Raw genomic sequence first — 22,206 nt, 5'->3', positions numbered from 1 at the left:
CCATATCTCTGTTACTTAAAATTTCTTTTGGTATTCTAGGTCTCTTCTAGTTCCAAATGAATTTTTGGATTGTTTTCTCAAGTTCTGTGAAATACATTGTTGGAATTTCAATCGGCATTGCATTAAAACTATATAATAGTTTTGGAAATATGGCCATTTTCACTATATTGGTTCTTCCTATCCAGGAACAAGGAATGTCTTTCCATTTTCTTATATACTCAATCTCCTTTTTCAAAGTGCTGTAGTTTTCAGTGTAGAGGTCTTTTGCTTCCTTTGTTAGATTGACTCCCAGATATTTCATTTTTTGGGATACTATTGTAAAAAGAATTGTTTCCCTAATTTCTCTCTCAGTGAGTCTATTGTTTGTATATAAAAAGGCTATTGTTTTTTGAGTGTTGACCTTGTATCCAGCTACTCTACTGAATCTGTCAATTAAGTCTAGAAGTCTTTTGGCAGAGTTTTTTGGGTCTTCTATATAAAGTATCATATCATCAGCAAATAATGACAGTTTAATTTCTTCCTTTCCTATTTTTATTCCTTTTATTTCTTTATCTTCTCTTTTTTTTTTTGGTACTGGGGATCGAATTTGGGTCCTTGCACTTGTGCAGCAGGGGGCAAAACCACTGAGCTAAATCCCCGGCCTCTTTCTCTTTTCTAATTGCTGTGGCTAATGTTCTGAGAACAATATTAAACAAGAGTGGTGATAGTGGGCATCCTTGTCTTGTTCCTAATTTTAGTGTGAAAGTTTTCAGTTTTTGACCATTTAGTTTGATGTGGTCTGTTGGTTTTTCATAGATAGTGTTAATCAAGTTGAGATAAAGACCTTCTATTCCAATTTTCTGTAAGGTTTTTATCATGAATGGGTGTTGGATTTTGTCGAATGCTTTTTCAGCATCTATTGAGATGATCATATGGTTTTTGTCCCCAACTCTGTTAATATAGTGTATTACGTTTATTGATTTACGAATGTTGAACCATCCTTGCATCCCTGGGATAAACCCAACTTGGTCAGGGTATATGATCTTCTTGATGACCCTTTGTATTCTGTTTGCCAGGATCTTGTTGAGGATTTTTGCATCTATGTTCATTAGGGAGATTGGCCTGTAGTTCTCTTTTTGGGTTGGGTCTTTCCCTGGTTTTGGAATCAAAGTAATACTTGCATCTAGGAATGAATTTGGAAGCTTTGGTTCCCTTTCAATTTCCTTGATGAATTTAAAGAGTAATGGCGATAGTTCTTCTTTAAATGTCTTGTAGAATTCAGCAGTGAACCCATCAGGACCTGGGCTTTTCTTTGTTGGTAAATTTTTTATTACATTTTCAATTTCACTCATTGTAATTGGGGTGTTTAGAATTTCTATATCTTCTTCATTTAACTTTGGCAATTTGTATGTATCTAGGAATCTGTCCATTTCTTCTGTGTTTTCTATTTTATTAGAGTACAGTTTCTCGAAGTAGGTATTGATGATGCTTTGGATTTCTGCTGTATGTGTTGTGACTTCACCTTTTTCATTCTTAATTGCATGGATTTGAGCCTTTTCTTTCCTTTTTTTGATAAGGTTGGCTAAGGGTTTATCAATTTTATTTCATTCTTTCAAAAAACCAACTCTTTGATTCATTAATTTTTTGTATCATTTTCTTAATCTCCCTTGCATTGATTTCTGCCCTGATCTTTATAATTTCCTCTCTTGTATGAGCTTTGGGTTTGTTATGCTCTTCTTTTTCAAGGCTTGAGGTTCTGCATTAGGTTATTTACTTGAGTTCTCTCTGTTTTCCTAGTATGGGCATTGACTGCTATGAATTTCCCACATAGAACTGCTTTCATTGTGTCTCATAGATTCCTGTATGTTGTACTGGCATTATCATTTACTTGTCAAAATTGTCTAATTTCTTCTTTAATTTCCTCTGTGACCCATTGGTTGTTCAGGAGGGTGTTATTTAATTTCAATGTGTTTGTGGGAGTTTTGCAGTTTCTTAGGTCATTGATCTCCAATTTTATTCCACTATGGTCTGATAATACACAGGGGGTAACTTCAATTCTTTTACATTTACTTAGACATGTCCTATGAGCTAGCATGTGGTCTATTTTGGAGAATGACCCATGTGCAGCTGAAAAGAATGTGTATTCTGGCTGGGGATTTAGCTCAGTGGTTCCAGCGCCTGCCTCACAAGCACAAGGATCCAAGTTTGATCCCCGGTACCAAAAAAAAAAAAAGAATGTATATTCTAATTTTGTGGGATGGGACACTCTGTAAACATCTATTAAGTCCATTTGTTCAATAGCTTGGTTCAGTTCTAGAATTTTGTTGTTAATTTTTTGTCTAGATGATCTGTCTAATTGTGATAACGGGGTATTGAGATCCCCCACTACAATTGTATTAGAGCTTATTTGGTTTTTCATGTCCATTAATATTTGTTTTGTATAGTTAGGGGCATTCATATTTGGTACATATATATTTATAATTCTCATCTCTTCCCCTGGGACTGTTTCCTTCACAAGGATGTAGTAGTGACCATCTTTGTCTCTCTTAATTAGTTTTGCTTTGAAATATACTTTGTGTGCAAATAAAATTGCTACCCCTGCTTTTTTCTGGGTTCCTGTGGTGTGGAGAACTGTTTTCCATCCTTTTACTTTCAGTCTGTGTATTTCTTTTTGAGTTAGGTGTGTTTCTTGTATACACCATATTGTTGGATTTTGCTTCTTAATCCATTCTATCAGTCTATTTCTTTTGATTGGTGAATTGAGACCATTAACATTGATAGTTATAATTGATAGATATTGACTCATCCTTGTCATGATGTTTTACTATTGGTGGCTCTTTTAGTTCTTGTTTTTTTCTGTCCCTTTCCCTTTAGTTTCTTACCTTGCCTGGTGGCTTCTCTGTTGGGCCTCATGGAGTTGTGATCTTTATTGTCTTTTTTTAGGATATTGCTTAGGATTGTTTGGAGTGCTGGTTTGGTGTTCATGAAATTTCTCAGGTGTTCTTTGTCGTGAAAGTATCTAATTTCCCCATCGATTTTGAAAGATAATTTTGCAGGATACAACAGTCTAGGTTGGAAGTTATTTACTTTTAGGGCTTGAAATACTTGACTCCAGGCTCTCCTTAACTTGAAGGTTTGGGTTGAAAAATCTGCTGTGATTCTGATGGGCTTTCCTTTGTATGTGATTTGTTTCTTTTCTCTAACTGCCTGTAGAATTTTGTTCTTCTGTTGGGTTTCTGGGATCTTGATTATTATGTGTCTAGGTGTAGATTTTTTTGATCATGGCTAGTTAGAGTTCTATATGCCTCATTTATCTGTATGTCCAATTCTCCATCTCTGCCTGGGAAGTTTTCTACTATTACTTCTGTGAACAGTTTTTATGTCAGTTGTATTTTCTCCTGTTTTTTCGTGGATTCTTATCAGTCTAATGTTATTCTTCCTTGCATCATCCAGCAGCTGCTAGATTGATTTCTCGTGGTCCCTTACTATTTTTAAGAAATCTCTGTTTTCATGGTCCTTAACTGCAATCCTGTCTTCTATATCTGATATTCTGTCTTCAGGTTCCCTTAATCTGCTTGCATGCTTTCAGTGGAGTTTTAAATCTCCTGAATATCTGTTTGAATCTGTTTCATAGATTCCATTTCTTTCTTATGTTGGGCGATCATGGTTTCTGTTTCTTTCTTATGCTGGGCATTCATGGCTTCCAGCATGTTTCTAAGCTCATCCAATTTTTTATCTGTTTTCATTCTAGAGACTCTAATTATGTCTTTCACTCTGCTCACCATCTCTGCAGTTATCTGGGAGATTATTTCTGCTTTGAATTTTTCTAGAGCCTCATTCATCTGTTTTGTTACTTCTTGTGCTGTCAGTTCAAGGTATCCAGGTGGTTGATTATCAGACTTTTCTACCCGTTTTTCCCTAGAAATTGCCTTTTGGGGGCTGGAGGTTTGAGTTGGTGACTTGCTTAAATGTCTTCTTATTTTTGTTTTTGGTACTGTCAGTTATAAGTCAATGAGTCTCAGTAAGCCATCCACAGACCCATGAGACCCAAACAGACCTCTGCCTGCAAGTCCCAAACTGAGCTCCCTGTCCTCCTGCAGGGCTGAACTCCACAAGGTTCCATTACAGGTTCCAGCTGTCCCTCCCCCCAAAACAGTCCAGGTTCAAATGGAAGGTGACGATCCCTCCAACTTACCAAGTACGGTGGTCACTTTACAATGGCCTTTATGTCCCCCTGTGCCTCTGTAGTGTGGAACTAGGTAGCTGCACAACCAAGAGGCCAGTGCCCACTTGGCCAAGCCAGCGGGGCGGGGGGTGGGGGGGGACGGGACAGGTGGGCGGGGGTGTCCTCATGGTCTCCTGGATGCAAGTGCTAAATCTGATCTTTTTTTTTTTTTTTGGACTGGGGATCGAACTTGGGACCTTACGCTTATGAAGCAGGTGGTGGAACCACTGAGCTAAATCCCCGGCCCAATAAAGGGTTGGGTTTGTTTCTCTGTTTAACTTTTTTTGGTACCAGGGATCAAACTCAGGTCCTTGCGCTTGCAAGACAGGCGGCGGAAACACTGAGCTAAATCCCCAGCCCCTAAATCTGATCTTTTTAAGATGAGGTCCAACTCCTGGGCCTAGGCGACCCTCTTGCACCATTTTCCTAAGTAGCTGAGATCACAGACACAAGCCATGACACTTGGCTAACCCTGAATCACAAGTTACAGTTTTCTCACAAGTTTAGCTAAAAATTATGGGGGGGAAAAAAACTATGTTGGAAGAAGGGAGAGAAAGAGCAAGATGATGCAAGAGTTAATCCTCACCTGCCACACTAGGGAACCGACATTATTAGTGTTCAGTAATATTTGTGTCTCCCTGCTTCTGGGCACATAGAGGACTGCAATTCTCAGCCTGTGCAGGTAGGCAGGGCAGTATGACTACGTCAGGCCCTTTGGCTTTAGGGGAGGTAATATATTGCTGCTAGACTTACGCTTAGACAATCCTCCCTCTATGGTGATCAAGAAGGCCTTGGGTTAAGAAGACAGAGCTACACAAGTGTAGCAGCCTGGAATATGAGATCCTAGCAATGGTGAATGGATTCTGCAAGAGTGAGAAATAAACCTTTAATGTGCTGAGCCTCTGAGACTTCAGAATTATTTACTGCTGCTGCTGCTACTACTGCTGCTGCTGCATAGCCTTAGCTAACCACATACAAACTTCAACAAATACTACCTGAAATTGGTAAGTCAAGAAATAACCATTTAAACATATTCTTTAGAATTATGGAAATAATTACCCCAGATGACTAGTTAAAAACATTAGCCGCAGTTGCCTCTGGGAGCTGGGCAGAGGAGAGAGGAAAAGTGGGCAGAGGGGTGACTGTTTTTATTAGTATTTGATGGCTTTTTACATTCTGGATTACACTGGCAGAAAAGAAATTTTCTAGGGGGCGGGAATTTAGCTCAGTGGTTCTGCTGCCTGCCTCGAAAGCTCAAGGACTCAAGTTTGATCCCCGGTACCAAAAAAAAAGAAAAGAAAAGAAAAGAAATTTTCTAAAAATCTGCTTTCATATGTAGCTTGGAAGGGTCCCCACCAAACCGTCACAGTGGCTGTCTCTGTCTCTTGGGAGGGAGGGCATGCTGGATAGAACGTCTGAGGAACTACAGGTTGGGCTATAGTAAGGTGCTGTAGGGAAGAAGGCTACCCAGATGGTGTGCTGGTCTGATGGCAGTGGGGAGCCACGGAAGGTCGTAAACCTAATGTCCTGAGCAGATCAGCCTTTCAGAGTGAACTCCTGACTCCCACTGCTAACGAACCTGGGAGAGAGGCTGCTGCCCTGGTCCTGGTGAGAGCCGAAGAACCCTGAAATAAGACCTCCCTATGACAGATGTCCACAGGAGCCTGCTATTTGCACTAGTAGTGGCAGGGAACAAAATGGACTGACTCACCTACCTTCAGAGAGCTTCTTTAGGGGAGAGAGCTCAATGGACATAAAAGAAGATAAATGTTTCAGTGATAGTGTAAGGCAGTGCATTGTGCTATAAAGAGAAATGAAGCAGCTAGGCATGGTGGCACAGCTGCTTGGGAGACTAAGGCAGGAGGATCTGAAGTTCAAGGCCAGCCTGGGTCACTTAGCAAGACCCTGTCTCAAAATTTAAGAAAAGAAAAAGATTTGATATAGCTTAGTGGTAGAGTGCTTGCCTAGCATGTGTGCATGTGTGAGGCTTTGGGTTCCATCTCTAGTACCACCACCACCACCACCAAAAAAAGTGAAGCAGCAGGAGCCAGAAAGCCCTGGTGGGGAGAGGCAGACTGTAGCTAGGGTGGCACGGGAGGGCCTCTTCGAGGAGGGAACATTTGAAGAGTCCTGAAGGAAGTGAAGTAGAGCTGGTACCAGGTAGGGGAACAGTAAGTCTGGAGGCCCTGAGCTGGGGTGGGCTAGACACATCTGAGGAATGGCAGAGAGGCCACTGGGGTGGATGGTGGGGGACATCAGTCGAGGGGCAGGTGTGGAGAGCTAGGGACCCAGAGGTGGCTGGGGCCAGTTTGTTGGAACAGAGGGACTGTGGGGCGGTACTGTGGCAGGACTGTCTTGGAGCTAGAGAAGGGGGTTGAAGGCGGCCAGCAGGACAGGGTGTGGTAGTGGGGACGAGAGAAAGGGAGGCCGGAGAGGAGAGGGGTCTGGGGCTCTGCTTGGCAGAGTCTGCACTGAGCCACTGGGCCCCATGTGGCCCAGCCACGGAAGCTTCAGCTCCTACTTCCCCGCACCCCAGACCCCTCTGGGAATGGAAGGATCGTTCACAAATCAAAATAGCAGGCAGAGAACAACCTCGAATTGTTCTGCATAAGAGCAGAGAAATTAGAGGAGTCAGCTGTGGGCTCAAAACCGCCTCCTACACAGCTGGGATCTGCACGCCCAAGACAGACTTCCCGACACTCTTGATTCTGCTGTCTCTGAGCGAAACTTTTTGCTTCTCTGGCCCCAGAGCAAATAGCAGCTATTTTGGGAGGGAGTGGAACAGATGCAGGCAATGGAGGAAAATGAGTGAATCCATTTTTTAAACAAACAAAAAGCCCCATCACTTCTTGAAGAAACAGCTTTAGCAGATGTGAGATTGTTCAGTTATTCAAAAATATTAAGTACTGTACTGTATCCTCATCCTGTGTGACACCAGAGGGACTCTAAGGGAGTAAAGAGAGGCACCCAGTGTGACATTACCCTTGGGCTAGAGTGGAGAGAATACACGGGGAGTTGGGAGGCCCAAGTTCTCGCCTTGGCTTTGCATCTTTGCTGTGTGACCTTGGGTAGGTTTTGCTGCCTCTCTGGGCTTCAGTTTCCCTCTCTCCCTCTAGTATGAGCTTTAGGCTGCATAGTGATTCTCCAACCTCTAGAGTTCATAAGGATTACTTGGGGTGGAGGCATGCTTGTTAAAGATGAAGATTTCTGGGCCTGGGGCTTAGTTCAGTGGTTCCAGTGCCTGCCTGGCAAGCACAAAGTCCTGAGTTCGATTCCCCATACCAAAAAAAAAATTACAGAAAGAAAAAAGATGGGGATTCCTGGGCCCAGTTCCAGAGATTAATAATTTACAGTTTATCAGATCTGGGCTCCAGGAGTCTGCGTTTCTCACCAGCTCTGCTGGTAATTGTGAAGGGAGCCTTCATACCCCACCTCAATTAATCGCTTCCCCTCAGTCTTCCAAGGCTCTGCCTGTTCTGGAATGGGAGGAGTCACTCACGAGGTGCAGCCTTTCTCCGGATCTCTCAGATCAGTCCGGGGCAGAAAGAAGTCCTTAGCCCTGCCTCGGTGTACGTGTGTTTCTGTGACAAGTGCTACCTGGTACTCAGCCCAGGCCCTGCTACAAAAACGACCATGACTGGCCCCAAACAAGGGCCAGCTGTGGCATAGACAGCTGTGTGCAGTATAGAGCAGGAGGAACACTGTGAGGGTGTGGTCGTACACATCTGGCTGATATCTGGGCCCCTGCCCCGGGTTTTATATGTGACACTGTCAGCTGCTCACCTTTCCCATGCCCTGGGGTGGGAAGAGGCATCCTGAGGGTGGAGCCCAGCTTTGTGGGGATAAGATCTGGGTGGGCAAAAGAAGGCCCAGGAGCCCTGGTCTGCCCCAGAGGACACCTCAGGGGTCCGAGGCCCCAGCCAGTCTGCCAGGCAGCAACCCTTCTTCAGAGTTGGCCAGTCTTATTCCCAGAAGGTCAGTGGTAGAAGTTGGAGAATCTGGTTGCTCTGGCCTAGCCCCAGCTTCATTCTGCACAGATGAAGAGTAACAGTTATGGTGGCCTGCAGGATTTGGTTTTTCTTTTGCAGTGCTGGGGTCAAACCCAAGGCAGCATCCATGCTAGGCAAGTGCTCTATCACTGAGCTACACCCCTTGTTCTGCATGTTCACCAACCACTGGGCTCAGGGCTAAGTTCTGTATTAGCTTATTAAATTTTCATAGCCATCCCAGGAGGCTGATACAAGTATTAGCCCTCTTTCTATAGTTAAAGTTGCTGAGGCTCAGAGACTTTGAGCTACTAGTCCAGAGTCACGCAGCCAATATATAGTAGAGGCAGGATTAGAACCCCAACTCGTTTTCCTCTGGAGTCAGTTTTTTCTCATACCAAATTCCTTAGTACCTCTCAGAAGATACAGTTTTCCCTAAAATACCTTCTGCCAGAGTCACCCACAACCAGAGAAATCCTTCTGCATCTGTTGTAGAGGACAGGAGTGAGGCTGAATCAGATGGTTCAGGACCTGCCCTTGACCTTTCGTGTGACCTTGGGCAAGTCACTGCACCCCCCTGTGTTTAATGGAAACTGAAATCTGTGAAACTGGGTAATTACCCATGCACTTCCTTCTAAGGTACACTAAGCTGAAGACAGCAACCAACATCTACATCTTCAACCTGGCCTTGGCCGACGCGCTGGCCACCAGCACGCTGCCCTTCCAGAGTGCCAAGTACCTGATGGAGACATGGCCCTTCGGGGAGCTGCTCTGCAAGGCTGTGCTCTCCATCGACTACTACAACATGTTCACCAGCATCTTCACGCTCACCATGATGAGTGTCGACCGATACATCGCCGTCTGCCACCCTGTCAAGGCCCTGGACTTCCGCACACCTGCCAAGGCCAAGCTGATTAACATCTGCATCTGGGTCCTGGCCTCAGGTGTTGGTGTCCCCATCATGGTCATGGCTGTGACCCGCCCCCGGGGTGAGTGATGAGGGGGTGGTGCACAGGTCTCAGATCACATGGGCCTCTCTGGGTTTGCAGGGCACTTCCCAGGGTGAGTGGAGGCAGCTGCTTACTGGTGGAGGTGTGGGCTGTGGACAGCCGTCTTGGGAGTGTGGAATGTCAGCCAGCAGGGTGGGCAGTGGGGAATGTGGGTGGGAAACCACGTGAAGATGAATGAGAGAGTGGTCAGTGGGCAGATGGGTTGCTGGCCAAAGGAAATAAACATATGATGAGACTATGAGTGGCTGGCCTGGGTCCCTGCAGGTGATTGGCCAGGACTGACCTATAGGGAGATGGACAGGAGACAGCGGGGTAAGAGTGTCACTGACGAGTGAGCCGTGGGGGCCTCAGCATCTCCAGTCCCACCCCAAACTTCCTTTTACCCGACTTTGAAAACCACTGGCCAATCTGGCCGATGACTGAAGCAAAGCCTAGAGAATGAAAGGTATGTTTCCTTGGAATAAAGCTATCATCATTTTACTGACTACCTGTATTTGTTACTCTAGCAGCTGAAACAATCTCCAAAGCTCAGGGGCTTAACATGGTGGAAAGTTTATTTGTCATGCATATCGAAAACCATTTTAAGAGTAGCACAGTCACTTAGGGACCCAGGCTCTGACTAAGGGTTCCTGAAACTTCCACTGCTGGTATCTGGCTGCATGAACATAGAGAGGAGGTGGGAGGTTGCACAACTGTTTCTGCTTCTGCTTCTTTTTCCTCTTCCTCCTCTTCCTCTTCTTCTTCCTCTTCTTCTTTTTTTTTTTTGTAGTGCTGGGGATCAAACCTAGGACCTTGCTCATGCTAAGCAGGATGGTCCACCACTGAGCTAAAGCCCAAGCTTCCTCTCAGCCACTTTTAAATATTATGGTCTGTCCCTTCCGAGTGATAACTGGTCACATGGCCCCATCTTGATGTAAAGAAGTGGGAAAGGTAGTCTAGAAGAGCACCAAAGACATTAGGAACTAATTAACTTCTATAAAACACTTCAGAAAAGGCCTAGCTCATTGCCAGGGCCCAATAAAGGCAGCTGCTAAATGATTAAGCCTGTGGGATAGACAAAGGCAAGGACTCCTACCTCTGTTTGACTGAGAAAGCTGAGAATCAGAGAGGCCATGTGGTTTCCCGAAGTCACATGGCTGGGCATTGGGCAGAACCTGGGTTACAACCCAAGGTTCCTGTCCTCAGATCTGTTGTTCTTTTTGGCCCTTTCAGGGAGAGGTTTTCAGAGGCCTGATACTGTGGGTAGGAGAGGGAAACAGGCCTGATGGGAGGCTTCTTGGTCATATTTGACCCTCACAAGGGCAGAGTCCCTGGTGCCCTTATACAGGGCCTGTTCCTCACTGTCAGCCTTCAGTTTCCATGCCAAACTGCAGCCTGCTGAGGCTAGACCAGGTGGGTTCCTCTCTCTCTCTCTCTCTCTCTCTCTCTCTCACACACACACACACACACACACACACACACACACACACACACACTGCCCCAGCATGTGCTGCCAGCACATATTGGTTGTTCTGTATGCTACTTCCTGTGTGACCTTAAACAAGTGCTGTTTCTCTCTGGGCCTGGTTCTGCCATCTGTGCAACAAAGGTTTTGGACTCAGCCATCCCCTGGGGTCCTGCCAGCCTGACGTCCTGGAATCCACCTTGTGTGTGGATTCCCAGCTGCTTCTCATAACTCTAGGCTCCAAGCCCACTGTGTGGCTCCAGGAGATCTTGGGACTCCCCTGGGCCAGCCTCAGTCCTGCATCAGAAGCCCACAACATCCCCGAAGGTGCTGGTCTGGCCCAAGCCCTCATTCCAGGAACAGGGAGCTCTTTCTCTCCTGGGTGCCCTTCAGGTCTGTCAGAGAGTTGGTTTTTTTTCCCCCAGTACTGAGGACTGAATCCTGTGATGCTTTACCACTGAGCTGCATCCCCAGCCCTTTTTATTATTTTGAGACAGGGTCTTGCTAAGTTGCCTAGGCCAGACCTGAACTTGGATCCTCTTTCATCAGCCTCCCAATGAATTGAGATTATAGCATGCACCACCTCCCCCAGCTAAAAAAGTTCTTGGTTTTTTTCTTGGTACTGGGGATTGAACTCAGGTCCTTGTGCTTGCAAGGCAGGTGGAGGAACCACTGAACTAAATCCCTGGCCCTAAAAATGTCCTTGACATTAGCTGATATCTGCCTCCCCCCTGGGAGGCTGGCTTAACCCTGGCCTCTGGGTTCCCCTACGTATCTGCTCCTCTTCCTGTGTGTGCACCATGTCCTTGAACCTTGCTGTGTTGAATGCCTTACTGCCCCTAAGCCTATTTAATCCTCACCTAGTCCTAGAGAAGATGGGTACATTATTAGTCCCACCTTTTAAAAGCTTGAAGAGGGTGTGATCTGGACAGTATCACACAGTAGACAGAGTCAGAGTCTGCTATAGAATCGTGTTTGTTTCTCCTTCCTGTTACTGGGGATGGAATCCAGGACCTTAGCATATCCCTAGCCCTTTTAAAAACGTTAAACAGGGGCCAGGGATTTAGCTCAGTGGTTCCGGCGCCAGCCTCGCAAGTGCAAGGTCCTGAGTTCGATCCCCAGTACCAAAAAAAAAAAGAAAGAAAGAAAGAAAGAAAAGCTCCACAAGAAGCTCCTCGTTTGGGGCCTGCGATTTAGCTCAGTGGTTCTGGCACCTGCCTCACAAGCGCAAGGACCCGAGTTCGATCCCTGGTACCAAAAAAATCCACAAAAAACATTAAACATGGTCTTGCTAAGTCACTAAGTTATCCAGGCTGGGCTCAAATTTGTGATCCTCCTGCCTCAGCCTCCTAGAGGATGTGTGCCACCAAATCCAACTTGAGTCACACTCTTTTTTAAATTTAATTTTTATTTTATTGGTACATTTTAGGTGTACAATATAATGACATTCATCATTGGAAATTTGCACCTTTACATAATCTCTCTTGGTTCTTATTTTTCCTCTTCTCCTGCCCTCCCTTCAACCCCTCCATCCTTCCCTAATTACAAAGACTTTGTTTCTATTTTTTCATTTTCTCATATTAATTCCTTTCCCTTCTTTCCTTCCCCTTCACTCTTATTTTTTTTGTTAGTTTGAGACAGGGTCTCACTATGTACAGTGGACCCTCAAGTTACAACCAGCTTGACACGAACACCTTGGGTTATGACCGGAATTTTAGTTTTAACAAAGTTTTGAGTTATGACCCAAATGCTGGGTGCTTGTGCCTACAGATGGTTCAGATACATATTTAACCCTCAAAGAGTTCTGGAAGGAACAGTACAGCATCCTTTCTTGTGCAGGGTTCATTGAGAAATCCTGGGCCAGTATCTCTCTAAGGACACTGAGATCGGCTTGAATACAAGAGAGAAGCTTTGAAGGCTGTGTAGAGGAGCCTGAGTCTTCAATTGACAACTTGAGTTACAACCAGCCCTCTAGAATGAATTGAGTTCATAAGTAAAGATCCACAGCAGTTCAGACTGTCCTTGAACTATGTAGCCCAGCTTAGCCTCAAACTCACACCAACTGTCCTCCTGAGTGCTGGGATTACAGCCATGCTCCACCATGCCTGGCCAGTCACACTCTTTAAAACAGTCTTAGCAGTATTATCTCAGGGGAGTAAGTTTGGAAATGATGGGAGTGTGTTATCACATTTAGTGGGTTGGGAAAAATTATTTTTTACTTATTACTACCACCCATGGATATAGAAGCTTAAAAAGCTCCTAGGAGAGAACACAGAAAGGGGACCTCTCAGATGAGGACCAATCCTTCTGGGGGTTTTAAGGGTGAGTAAGAGTTCACCAAGTGCAGAAGCGAGGGACGTTCAAGACAGAAGAGTCACCTGGAGCACACGAGGAGGTGGCGTGGGCTCTTGTCCACAACAGGACAGGGAGGTGAGCAGGCAGGGCCACAAGCACACAGGCCTCTCACCCCCTCTGTCTTTTCTTGTCTCTCTGACCCAGATGGGGCAGTGGTGTGCATGCTCCAGTTCCCCAGCCCCAGCTGGTACTGGGACACAGTGACCAAGATCTGCGTGTTCCTCTTTGCCTTCGTGGTGCCCATCCTCGTCATCACCGTGTGCTACGGCCTCATGCTGCTGCGCCTGCGCAGCGTGCGCCTGCTGTCGGGCTCCAAGGAGAAGGACCGCAGCCTGCGGCGCATCACGCGCATGGTGCTGGTGGTGGTGGGCGCCTTCGTGGTGTGCTGGGCGCCCATCCACGTCTTCGTCATCGTCTGGACGCTGGTGGACATCGACCGGCGCGACCCACTCGTGGTGGCCGCGCTGCACCTATGCATCGCCCTGGGCTACGCCAACAGCAGCCTCAACCCTGTGCTCTACGCCTTCCTGGACGAGAACTTCAAGCGCTGCTTCCGCCAGCTCTGCCGCTCGCCCTGCGGCCACCCAGAATCCGGCAGCTTCAGCCGTGCGCGAGAGGCCACGGCCCGAGAGCGGGTCACCGCCTGCACCCCCTCCGACGGCCCGGGCGGTGGCGCTGCGGCCTGACCACACCTCTCCCCTGCGCCCCTCAGAGATGACCACGGAGACTCTGTGGGGTGGAACCACGATCGAGGACGGGGCAGTAGAGGGTGGGGAGGCTTAGGCCGCTGGATGGCCCAAGGCCATCTGTTTTGGAGAAGAGCTGGGGACTTGGGACCAGGTAGTGGCCGTGAGATGGGGCCTGTGCTGTGTGGTGACTCTGGATCCAGTGGGGGACGGGTACCTGATCCAGGCCGCAGGCTGGGAGGGGGTGCAGCTAGCAACTGCAGAAGTGTGGGACCTGCAGCACTGAAACCGGGCCCCCTAATAGGACCTGTGCAGTGGGCAGAGTCTCAACCTTGGGACAGCTTTGAGTTCTAACTCCCACAGGGCTTTGGGCATGAAGATCTGGCCTGGAACCTGATGATTTTGCCCCCAGGACCCAGAAGGGACAGTGGTGGATGGTGGCTTGAAGAGTGAGCTGCAAGCCTGGGTGTGGTGGCGAGGAGCCTCTTGCGGAGGAGGTGGAGAGACAGGACAAGCAGGCTGACTACAGCTCAGGTTTGTCACCAGATAGAGAGCCTGTGAGCCGGAGGTGGGGCCTCATGTTTGGCAGAGTACCAGCCCCGAGTTCTAGCAGCAGGTGGGGACTCACTGAGGTCTAGGTCCAATTTGACATCTTTAGAATTAAGGAGAGAATACAAAAGAAACAGAGAGGGCCTGGGATTTAGCTCAGTGGTTCCAGCTCCTACCTCATAAGTGCAAGGTCCTGAGTTTGATCTCCAGTACCAAAAAAAAAAAAGAAAAGAGAAAGAAACAACATACCATTTCACTTGAACTGTCATTTATTTCTTTGGAATGGACATCGATGCCTAGGAATGGAAGCAGTGTCCATAGCGGTACCCAGTAGATCTTGGGACAGGACAGTGGAGCAGGGCCAGCGGCTCCCATCTAGGGGAGGGTGACAGGCCTCAGCTGAAGTAGGGTCCCCAGAACCAAGTACTTGAGGCTTAGGAAGAAGTAAGAAGGTCCTGGGACTTCAAACCCCCAGCTAGGCTCTTGTGCCAGGGGTAGGGTGTTGGTGGAAGTGGTGGTAGTGGTAGCGGGCTAAGGCAGGGAGCCAGGGCTTCTGCTTTGAGGTTAGGTCTTCAAGCCTGAGGAGGGAAGTCCCCAGGGCCCTGGTGTCTGTGGCTGAGTACCAGAGCACAGAGAGAGAGGATTGCCTATTTAGAGCCTCATGCATGGTGAGTGACCTAGGAGTGAGGGGGGTGCACCAAGATACCCCTGCAGATTTCCAGACCCCTGATAAGAACCTCAGAATTCCCTCCCCTTCTTCCAACATCCTCCTGTGCCCTATGTGTCTGGTGTCAGTGCCTCTGACGAACTGAAACTGTCCACATGGGCCCTGATTTTGAGGGAACTGAGGGAATATGGCATGTGCTCCCCTCTCGATTTGCCCTCAGCTCCCCCATCAGCTTCAGCCCATCCAACTTCTCCTTCAGGCTGCTGAGTTCCAGGGTCCACCCAAAGCCAGGCATAGAAGTGTATACCAGACACCCTAGACCTTTGCTTCCCTTGGTATCAGGGTTTGTCCTTGTCTCCTGTGCCTCCCCCAAGATTCCTCTTCCCACCCTTCCCCCACCCTGCATCAGCAAGACACCCCTGACTCCCTATTGAAGCAAGTGCTGACATTCTTGTAAAAACAAATTTAATTTTCTTCCTTTTTTTGGGACAGATGGGAAGAAAATGACGCCTTTGTCTCAAACCAAAAAAAAAGAAAGAAAAGAAACAATATACCTCTTTTCCTTTTGACAGCCATTTTTTGGGAACAAAAGCTGGGAGGCTGTCACTCCGGCAGGAACTGAACTAGTTGGGGGGGGGCAACAAAATGGGCTTTGTGCACATTTAAGGGGTAAGGGTCCCTTCAGTGAGTAAAGCACAGCCCTCTTCTCAGGGCGAGGTCCCCTGAAACCCTGGACCTGGGGATTTTCTTCCAGAAAGTGGCTCCCCTGGGACCTAGGAAGAGGGGCAGTGACCACCACTCAGGTCCAGCTCCCAAGCTACCATGACCTAGAGTCTCAGTCCACTTGTAGCTCAACCGTCACCACCCAGATGGGCCCTTCGACCATGGAGACTTCTGTTTGGAGGGGTAGTCAGCAAGGCAGGGGGACATCCTGGACACACCTTGACATTTGGGGCTCTTCCTGCTGATGCTCTGGGGAGATGGCAGAGCAAGGGGACAACTTAGGAAGCAGAGAAGACTCTTGAAGTAAATGGGGGCAAGGCTGTTTATTCTTCTTGCAAGGACTATGTCATCACACACACGACAGATGACATACACACATGCCACAGGCCTGTCTAAGCCACTTGGAAGTCCACTCACTGCCACTTCCTGTGGGTGTAACAGATCTGGCTGCTTTTTGCCCCTGCTAGAAGATATGTAAGTTTGTCCTGGGTCAGCAGGGGCTGGATCCAGACCAAGTACGTTTAAGGTAATGCAATTTTGTATTGAAATCTACTTCCTGCCAGCCTGGCCCATGTGGCTCTGCCCTCAGAAGGCTCGAGCCAGTGGATAAATGGATGATTGCATCCCAGTGTGATGAGCACAGGGACAGAGAGCCTAGGGAGTATGTTATAGGAAGTGCCTTTTGTATCTTTTTACTAAAAACGCGTGTAGCAATTCCATGAGAGGTGGAAACAGGTCACGCGGCCTTAAAGGATGAATAGGAGTTCACCACCAAGAGGAAGGAACAGTGTATGTGAAAGCATGAGAGGTTCAGGTGCTTGGCAAAACCAAGAAATTATGTGCAGCAGGAGGATAGCACTGAACTGAGTACTTCTGTGTGCCAGGCACAGTGCCAGGTGTGTTGTGCACATTATCCCAGTGGATCCTCATGGCAGCCAAGTGGGGAAGTAATGGCATCCCCATTTTGGACAAGAAAGCTGAAGCTCAGAGAGGTTGAGCCCCTGGGCTCACAGACCCTGTGAGTAGCAGCAGCACCTGGGTCAGTGGAATTCCAGGGGAAATTCCATGGTCCAAGTTTGCAGTAAATCTCAGACATCATTGAAGTAGGAAGACATTAGTAGCTGGAACCCTGGGATGAGGTTTTGGAAGATTTAAGACAAAATGGAGCAATCTGGAGGAAAAGGGCAAATTTTCATGAACTTTTGTTCTTCTTGAAGCTCTCCAGATCTTCTCATTTCAAAATGTACTGTACACGATGCATTTTTAATGCTCCAAATTGACAATGTAATTCTAGATCATCACCAGGTTCTGAAAACTGCGGAGTAGGGCTCTCTCTTTCCTCCAAAATTTCCATTCCTCTCTCTCTAGGAGTGGGAGGGAAGTTTTTGCCCTTGGTTTAAAAATGTCCTGCCCCTGAAGTAGCAGGAAAGGCTGGCATCAGATCTTGGCTTTCCCTCCCTGAGCCCCTGTGTCCTCATCTGTAGAGTGAACTTCCTTCATGGGTAGTTGTGTAGATTAAATGAGATAATGTATGTGTAGCTTTAGGGCCCATCACCTGAGGATGCTATTAGCACATGGTGAGTACTGTTTCTAAGCTGGAATGTGAAGCAGAGCTAGAGACCTACAGGGAAAGTGGGTAGGCTTTCAGGAGCAGCAAGAAAGAAGAGCCTGGGGTCCCAGCCTGGGGATCCCTCCCTTGCTTCCTAGGCGCAGGAGCCTGTGGAGAGTGAGAAGCCACTGGGGAAGCAGGAGGAGGATGGGGAGAATGTGTTGCCATGGAAACTGGAGGAGGAGGGCGTTCCCAGGAGGAGGGAGTGATGGAGAATGTCAAATGTCATAAGAGAGAATGGGGGTGGGGAGGACAGGAGGCTGACGGGAGCAAACTAGAGTCCTCAACTTCAGTCTCCTGCATGGCTTAGGAAACCCCCAAGCCCTTTCAGATCTCAACTCTGAAGCTAAATGGCTGCATGAACCAGGCAAGGGGATTTGCCCTCTCTGAGTTTCTGTTTGCTCCTAGATCTAACACAAAGGCTGGGGTTAGTCACTAATATGATGGCCAGTCTCTAATAAGATCTCTGAGTTTGATGGATTCTTGGCCACTTGTTTTTGTTTGTTTGTTTGTTTTTGGTACCAGGGATCCAACTCGGGACCTTGTGCTTGTGAGACAGGCAGCAGCACCACTGAGCTAAATCCCAGGCCCTTTGGCCACTCGTTAATAGGGTGACTGAGGCCCCTCTGCAAGCCAACTGCCTACCAAAGTGCTGGCACCTGCTAGGTCCAATACAGGGTTATCTTCCAGTAATTATGCAGATGCCAGAGGCAGCTGTTGGAAAGAAGTGTGCTTGGCTTGGAATTGGAAATGCCCTCCATATGGAGGGTGGTCAGTAGTATCGAAGTTCTACCAGCGTTCCAGGAGCAGAAGGAGTCTCGGGTGGCCATCTGCTGGGTCTCAGTCCAAAGACCACCCTCTCCTTGTAACTGACAGATCTTGAGCCTGGGACTACAGATCTGGAGCAGGAACTAGACCTAGAAATGCCAAACCTTCTAGGAAGTGACACACACCCACCAGCTCCTGGCTCCAGGACCCACGCAGAAAACACACAGAGCTTTCTTTCAGCATTTATTTATTTGTTATTATTTATTCCTTTATTTCACTGCCAGACACCAGGCGAGTAGTGCTAAGAGCTGGTGGGAATGGTGGGAGAGTCAGGACCACTCAGAGCTTACAGATGGGGGTCAGGCCAGGACACTGGCTGTGTGGGTCTGGGGCTCTGGCTGCAGGCAGCTTGGGAATTCAAGGCTGAGCTTCCAGGGAGCTGCCGAGGTCCTTCCAGACTGCCAGGCTGATGCTGTAGAGTGTGCAGCTGGGAGGTTGCCCTGGGTGTAGCTCCAGTGCCATTGCCATTGCAAGGATGAGCCCTACCCAGGATGCCCAGTGCTTTCACACATTCCATCTCTATGACAGGCTGTTGTGATGCCAATAGTAGGTGACCAGCAGTGCTTACCTGCACCCAATTACATAGAGTAGCTCACTAATCTTCCCAGTCTGACTATGAAATCCACTCTATTTTTCTTATCTCCATTTTGCAGATGAGGAAACAGGCTCACGGAAGGGAATGACTTGCTCAAGGCCACATGGTTAATCAGTGATTGGCCCAGCTGAGACCCATCTTAGGCCTGTCAAGTCCACTTCCTCTGCTTTCCTACTTTGGCCTCCCATGAGGAAGCACTCTCTAATTACCCAGAAGGCCCCAGCAAGATTGTCATATCCAGCTGGAGGTCACAGACTGAGCATTTCCTGTGCCAGATTCTGTGGCTTGGCTGCAGATTCTACCATCACCTTAGCAGCCCATGCCAGCTGCCCAAAAAACTGCTGTGACCTTGGCAGATCCTTCTCCACAGCCTTCCCTGCCTGCTTTGGAAGCCTGCTTGTTCTATAACTTTTTGACACCCTGCCATGTCTTTTCTGTGTGACCCTGGGCAAGACATTTCACTCAGCCCATTTCCTCTATTATGGAGGACACTTAGCTGGTAAGAAGTTGAGATTTAGAAAGGCTGCAAGTGGTGGGCCTTGTCTGCCCTGGTTACAGAAGTTCCCAGCAGTGCCGGGTGTAGTAGTGCACACCTGTAATCCCTGTACTCGGGAGGCTGAGGCAGGAGGATCACTGTGATTTCGAGGCCAGCCTGAGCTACATAGAGAGACCCTGTCTCAAAAAACAAACAGTTCCCACCAAACGCAAGCGGGCACCATGTGGGTGAATAATATGCCTGGTGCACAGCAAATGCTCAAGAAAGGGAGCCTTTTCCTTTCATCTAATGCTTTCAATTACACGTGTTTCAGTCCTTTTCCTAGTGCTGTAGGCAGGGCAGGACCAAAGGTCTTTCTCTGATAACCATCTTTCGAGCTTCAGAAAAAGCCTGCAATAGAGAAGCTACCTTCAAGAGGAAGTCTAAGGGCTGGGGATTTATCTCAGTGGTTCCCCCACCTGTCTTGCAAGCACAAGGTCCCGAATTTGATCCCCGGTACCAAAAAAAAGAGGAAGTCTCCTCACCAGCTTCTTTTTTGTGGCTGTCCTCTTGTCTCTCCCGGGGACCCAAGAGTGGAGGGCAGCCTGGAAGGGCAGAGGGGGTCCCAGTGGCCTTGGTGTGGGCCTGTTGGCCTGAACGCTTGAGTCATGGAGAAGGCGAATGTGACATCCACTTGATGGGTCTCATCTTCTAAAATCCCTCTGGAAATGAATCCTCAGGCGACGGGGAATACAGTTTTGATTCTGTCCTCCGCTCCCTTGCTGTGTGATGTTGGGCAGTTCTCTGTCCCTCTCTGGGCAGACAGTGGAGGAGCACAGTTAGGAACTGATGGATTCTGAGGGCTGTGGTATTCTGGGAGAGAACCGAGACTTTTCCCTCATGTTCCTTGATCCCAGAAACTGACATCTAGTGGCAAAATCCCTGGGCATTGGTCCAGATTTGGGGAAAAGCATGCCTGGGGACTGGCACCTGTCATTAGCACTGCCATGCTTTGGCAGTGAGGGAGGTAGGTATGGCACAAATGGAGCTTGCCTCACACACTTGCCTTTTATCCCTCCCAGGTTCCACCTTGGTACTTAGATCCAATCTGTTTTCCCAATAAAATGAGCATCTATATCTTCGTTTGTTTTGTTCATCATTTTTGGTCCCCTAGTGAGAGGGCCACAGCTGAGAGGGTGACAGACTTGAGGAGAGCAGAGGCTCAGGATCTCAGTGTGTGTGTGTGTGTGTGTGTGTGTGTGTGTGTGTGTGCAGCATGGCCCTTATGAACCACAGGCTCCAGCCTTCCCCAGGCCAGGCCAGGCTCCTGCTCCCTGCCCTGCCCCCTCCCTGTGCTCCTGGGGTTCCCACTGGTTTCTCATCCTCCACCCCAGCACCTCAGTGGCCTTCCCTTTGGCCATAGAATCCCCAGTTGCCTCGAGGTGGCTCTGGGGGTGGGGGTCCCCCAGGAGACTTTCTCCACTCCCTTAGTGGTCTAAGCAACTCCCTGGAGAGGAGTAGCTTTCTGCTCAGATCTGCCTCCCTGCCGTGTGTGACTCTTCCTCTCCACCCCCAACTCCCAGCCTCCACAAAGCCCCCAGGTGGGGGCTGTCCACCCTGGGCCCAAGGTGACCCAGAAGATAGCACCCCTCAGTGCAGATTGTGGGCAGGGAGCAGGGGTGGGGCAGGGCCTCCAGGCTCCCCAGGTTGGGAGAGGGGTTGGCACCTGGGCTTTCCCTGCTCAAGAGGGGCTTGGATCAAGAGGTCACGTGCCAGGTGTGGAGGTGCATGCCTGTAATCCCAGTGCTAGGGAAGCTGAGGCAGGAGGATCGCATGAGTTTGAGACCAGCCCGGGCTACACAGAGAGTTCAAGGCCACCCTGAACTACATAGCGAGACCTTGTCTCAAAAACCAAAAAAATGGAAATGTCAGACGTCACAGAGCCACCTCCCACTGAGACTGGACAGGATGACTGTGAAGATGAGTGTGTGCATGAACATGCATGTTTGTATGTGAACACACATGTTTGTGCATGAGTGTCTACAGAGGAGATTTTTTTACTCACCTTTGCGTGTGCCTTGAGGAAAATAATATCTGTGTTACCACTCTGGGGCTCACTTTCCTCTTTTGTGAAACAGGATAAGTAATTGTATAACCAGGACTTTTCTGAGGATCTAGCGAGACCACAGCTGAGCATGGTAATGGGGTACATTATTGTTAATAGGAAAAAAGCTCTCTACTTTTAACCTTCAATAGCTCCCAGTTGCCTAGAAAATCAGGATGGCCATAGGCCCCTTCCCAATGGGGGATTCAAACTTGCCTGCAGCCTATAGCTCCCTTAGAGGAACAAGGGACAAACTACAGGAAGGGGACCACCAAGGCTCCACTCAGGGTGGGCAGTTCTCAGAGAGGTGGACGGTGGGGCTCTGTGCCAACTCCATCACCCTTCCAGGTCGCCACACTCCCTCTGCCTCCAGGAAGCCTTCTCCTGCCTCCAGGCACCCCTTGCCTCCCTGCTTGGACCCGCCCTGCTGCTAGGGGGCGCCACCAGACCAAGACTTGCTCTCTCAGCAGGCTGTTGAGAACAGCACCAGGCCCTTGGGACCCCACTGTTGCCAAGGGGCACAGGAAGTCCTGTGGAAAGGAACATTAGGGTTTTTAAAATTCAGTAACATTTGTGGGGCTTCTTGGTCTCAAATTATAGAAACTGAGAGACTGCATACACAGAAAAAAGGAGGAAAAAGATCACCCATGTCCCCATTCTATTAACATCCAGGTTATTTCCTTACCAGGTGATTCCAGACCCTCTACAATGGGGCATGAACATGCACCTCGATACAGGATCAGGACCTCTCATGGGACGAGGGCTCTAGGACCAAAAGTGTCAAGAAATGTTGCCCTTGTTAGGCGTACTGGCAAACACTTGTGATCTCAGCACTTTGGGAGGCTGAGACAGGAAGATCTTGAGTTCAAGCCCAGCCCAGGCAATTTAGCAAGACCCTGTCTCAAAATAAGAATTAAAAAAGGTGTGGGGATGTAGCTCAGTGCAAAAACCCCGGAACTGAAAAAAAAGAG

At 48.2% G+C, this 22,206-nt stretch overlaps 1 protein-coding gene across 1 annotated transcript in view; it reads left to right on the top strand.

The window, feature by feature from the left end:
• The window catches only part of Oprd1 (opioid receptor delta 1), a 58,381-nt gene extending 43,885 nt beyond the window's left edge, over positions 1–14,496 (top strand). The window contains exons 2-3 of the mRNA XM_004850778.3: positions 8,830–9,179; positions 13,144–14,496. Of these exons, the coding sequence (XP_004850835.1) occupies positions 8,830–9,179; positions 13,144–13,685 (892 nt within the window). The 3' untranslated portion in view covers positions 13,686–14,496. The remainder of the gene's footprint in view (positions 1–8,829; positions 9,180–13,143) is intronic.
• Positions 14,497–22,206: the final 7,710 nt, after the last annotated feature.

The sequence above is a fragment of the Heterocephalus glaber genome, unplaced genomic scaffold, assembly GCF_053883595.1.
Source record: "Heterocephalus glaber isolate CG9 unplaced genomic scaffold, H.glaber_assembly_v1.0 deba00001452, whole genome shotgun sequence".
Classification (NCBI taxonomy): domain Eukaryota; kingdom Metazoa; phylum Chordata; class Mammalia; order Rodentia; family Bathyergidae; genus Heterocephalus; species Heterocephalus glaber.
The sequence above is the reverse complement of the archived record's forward strand: the minus strand, read 5'-3'. Positions and strand labels throughout refer to the sequence as shown.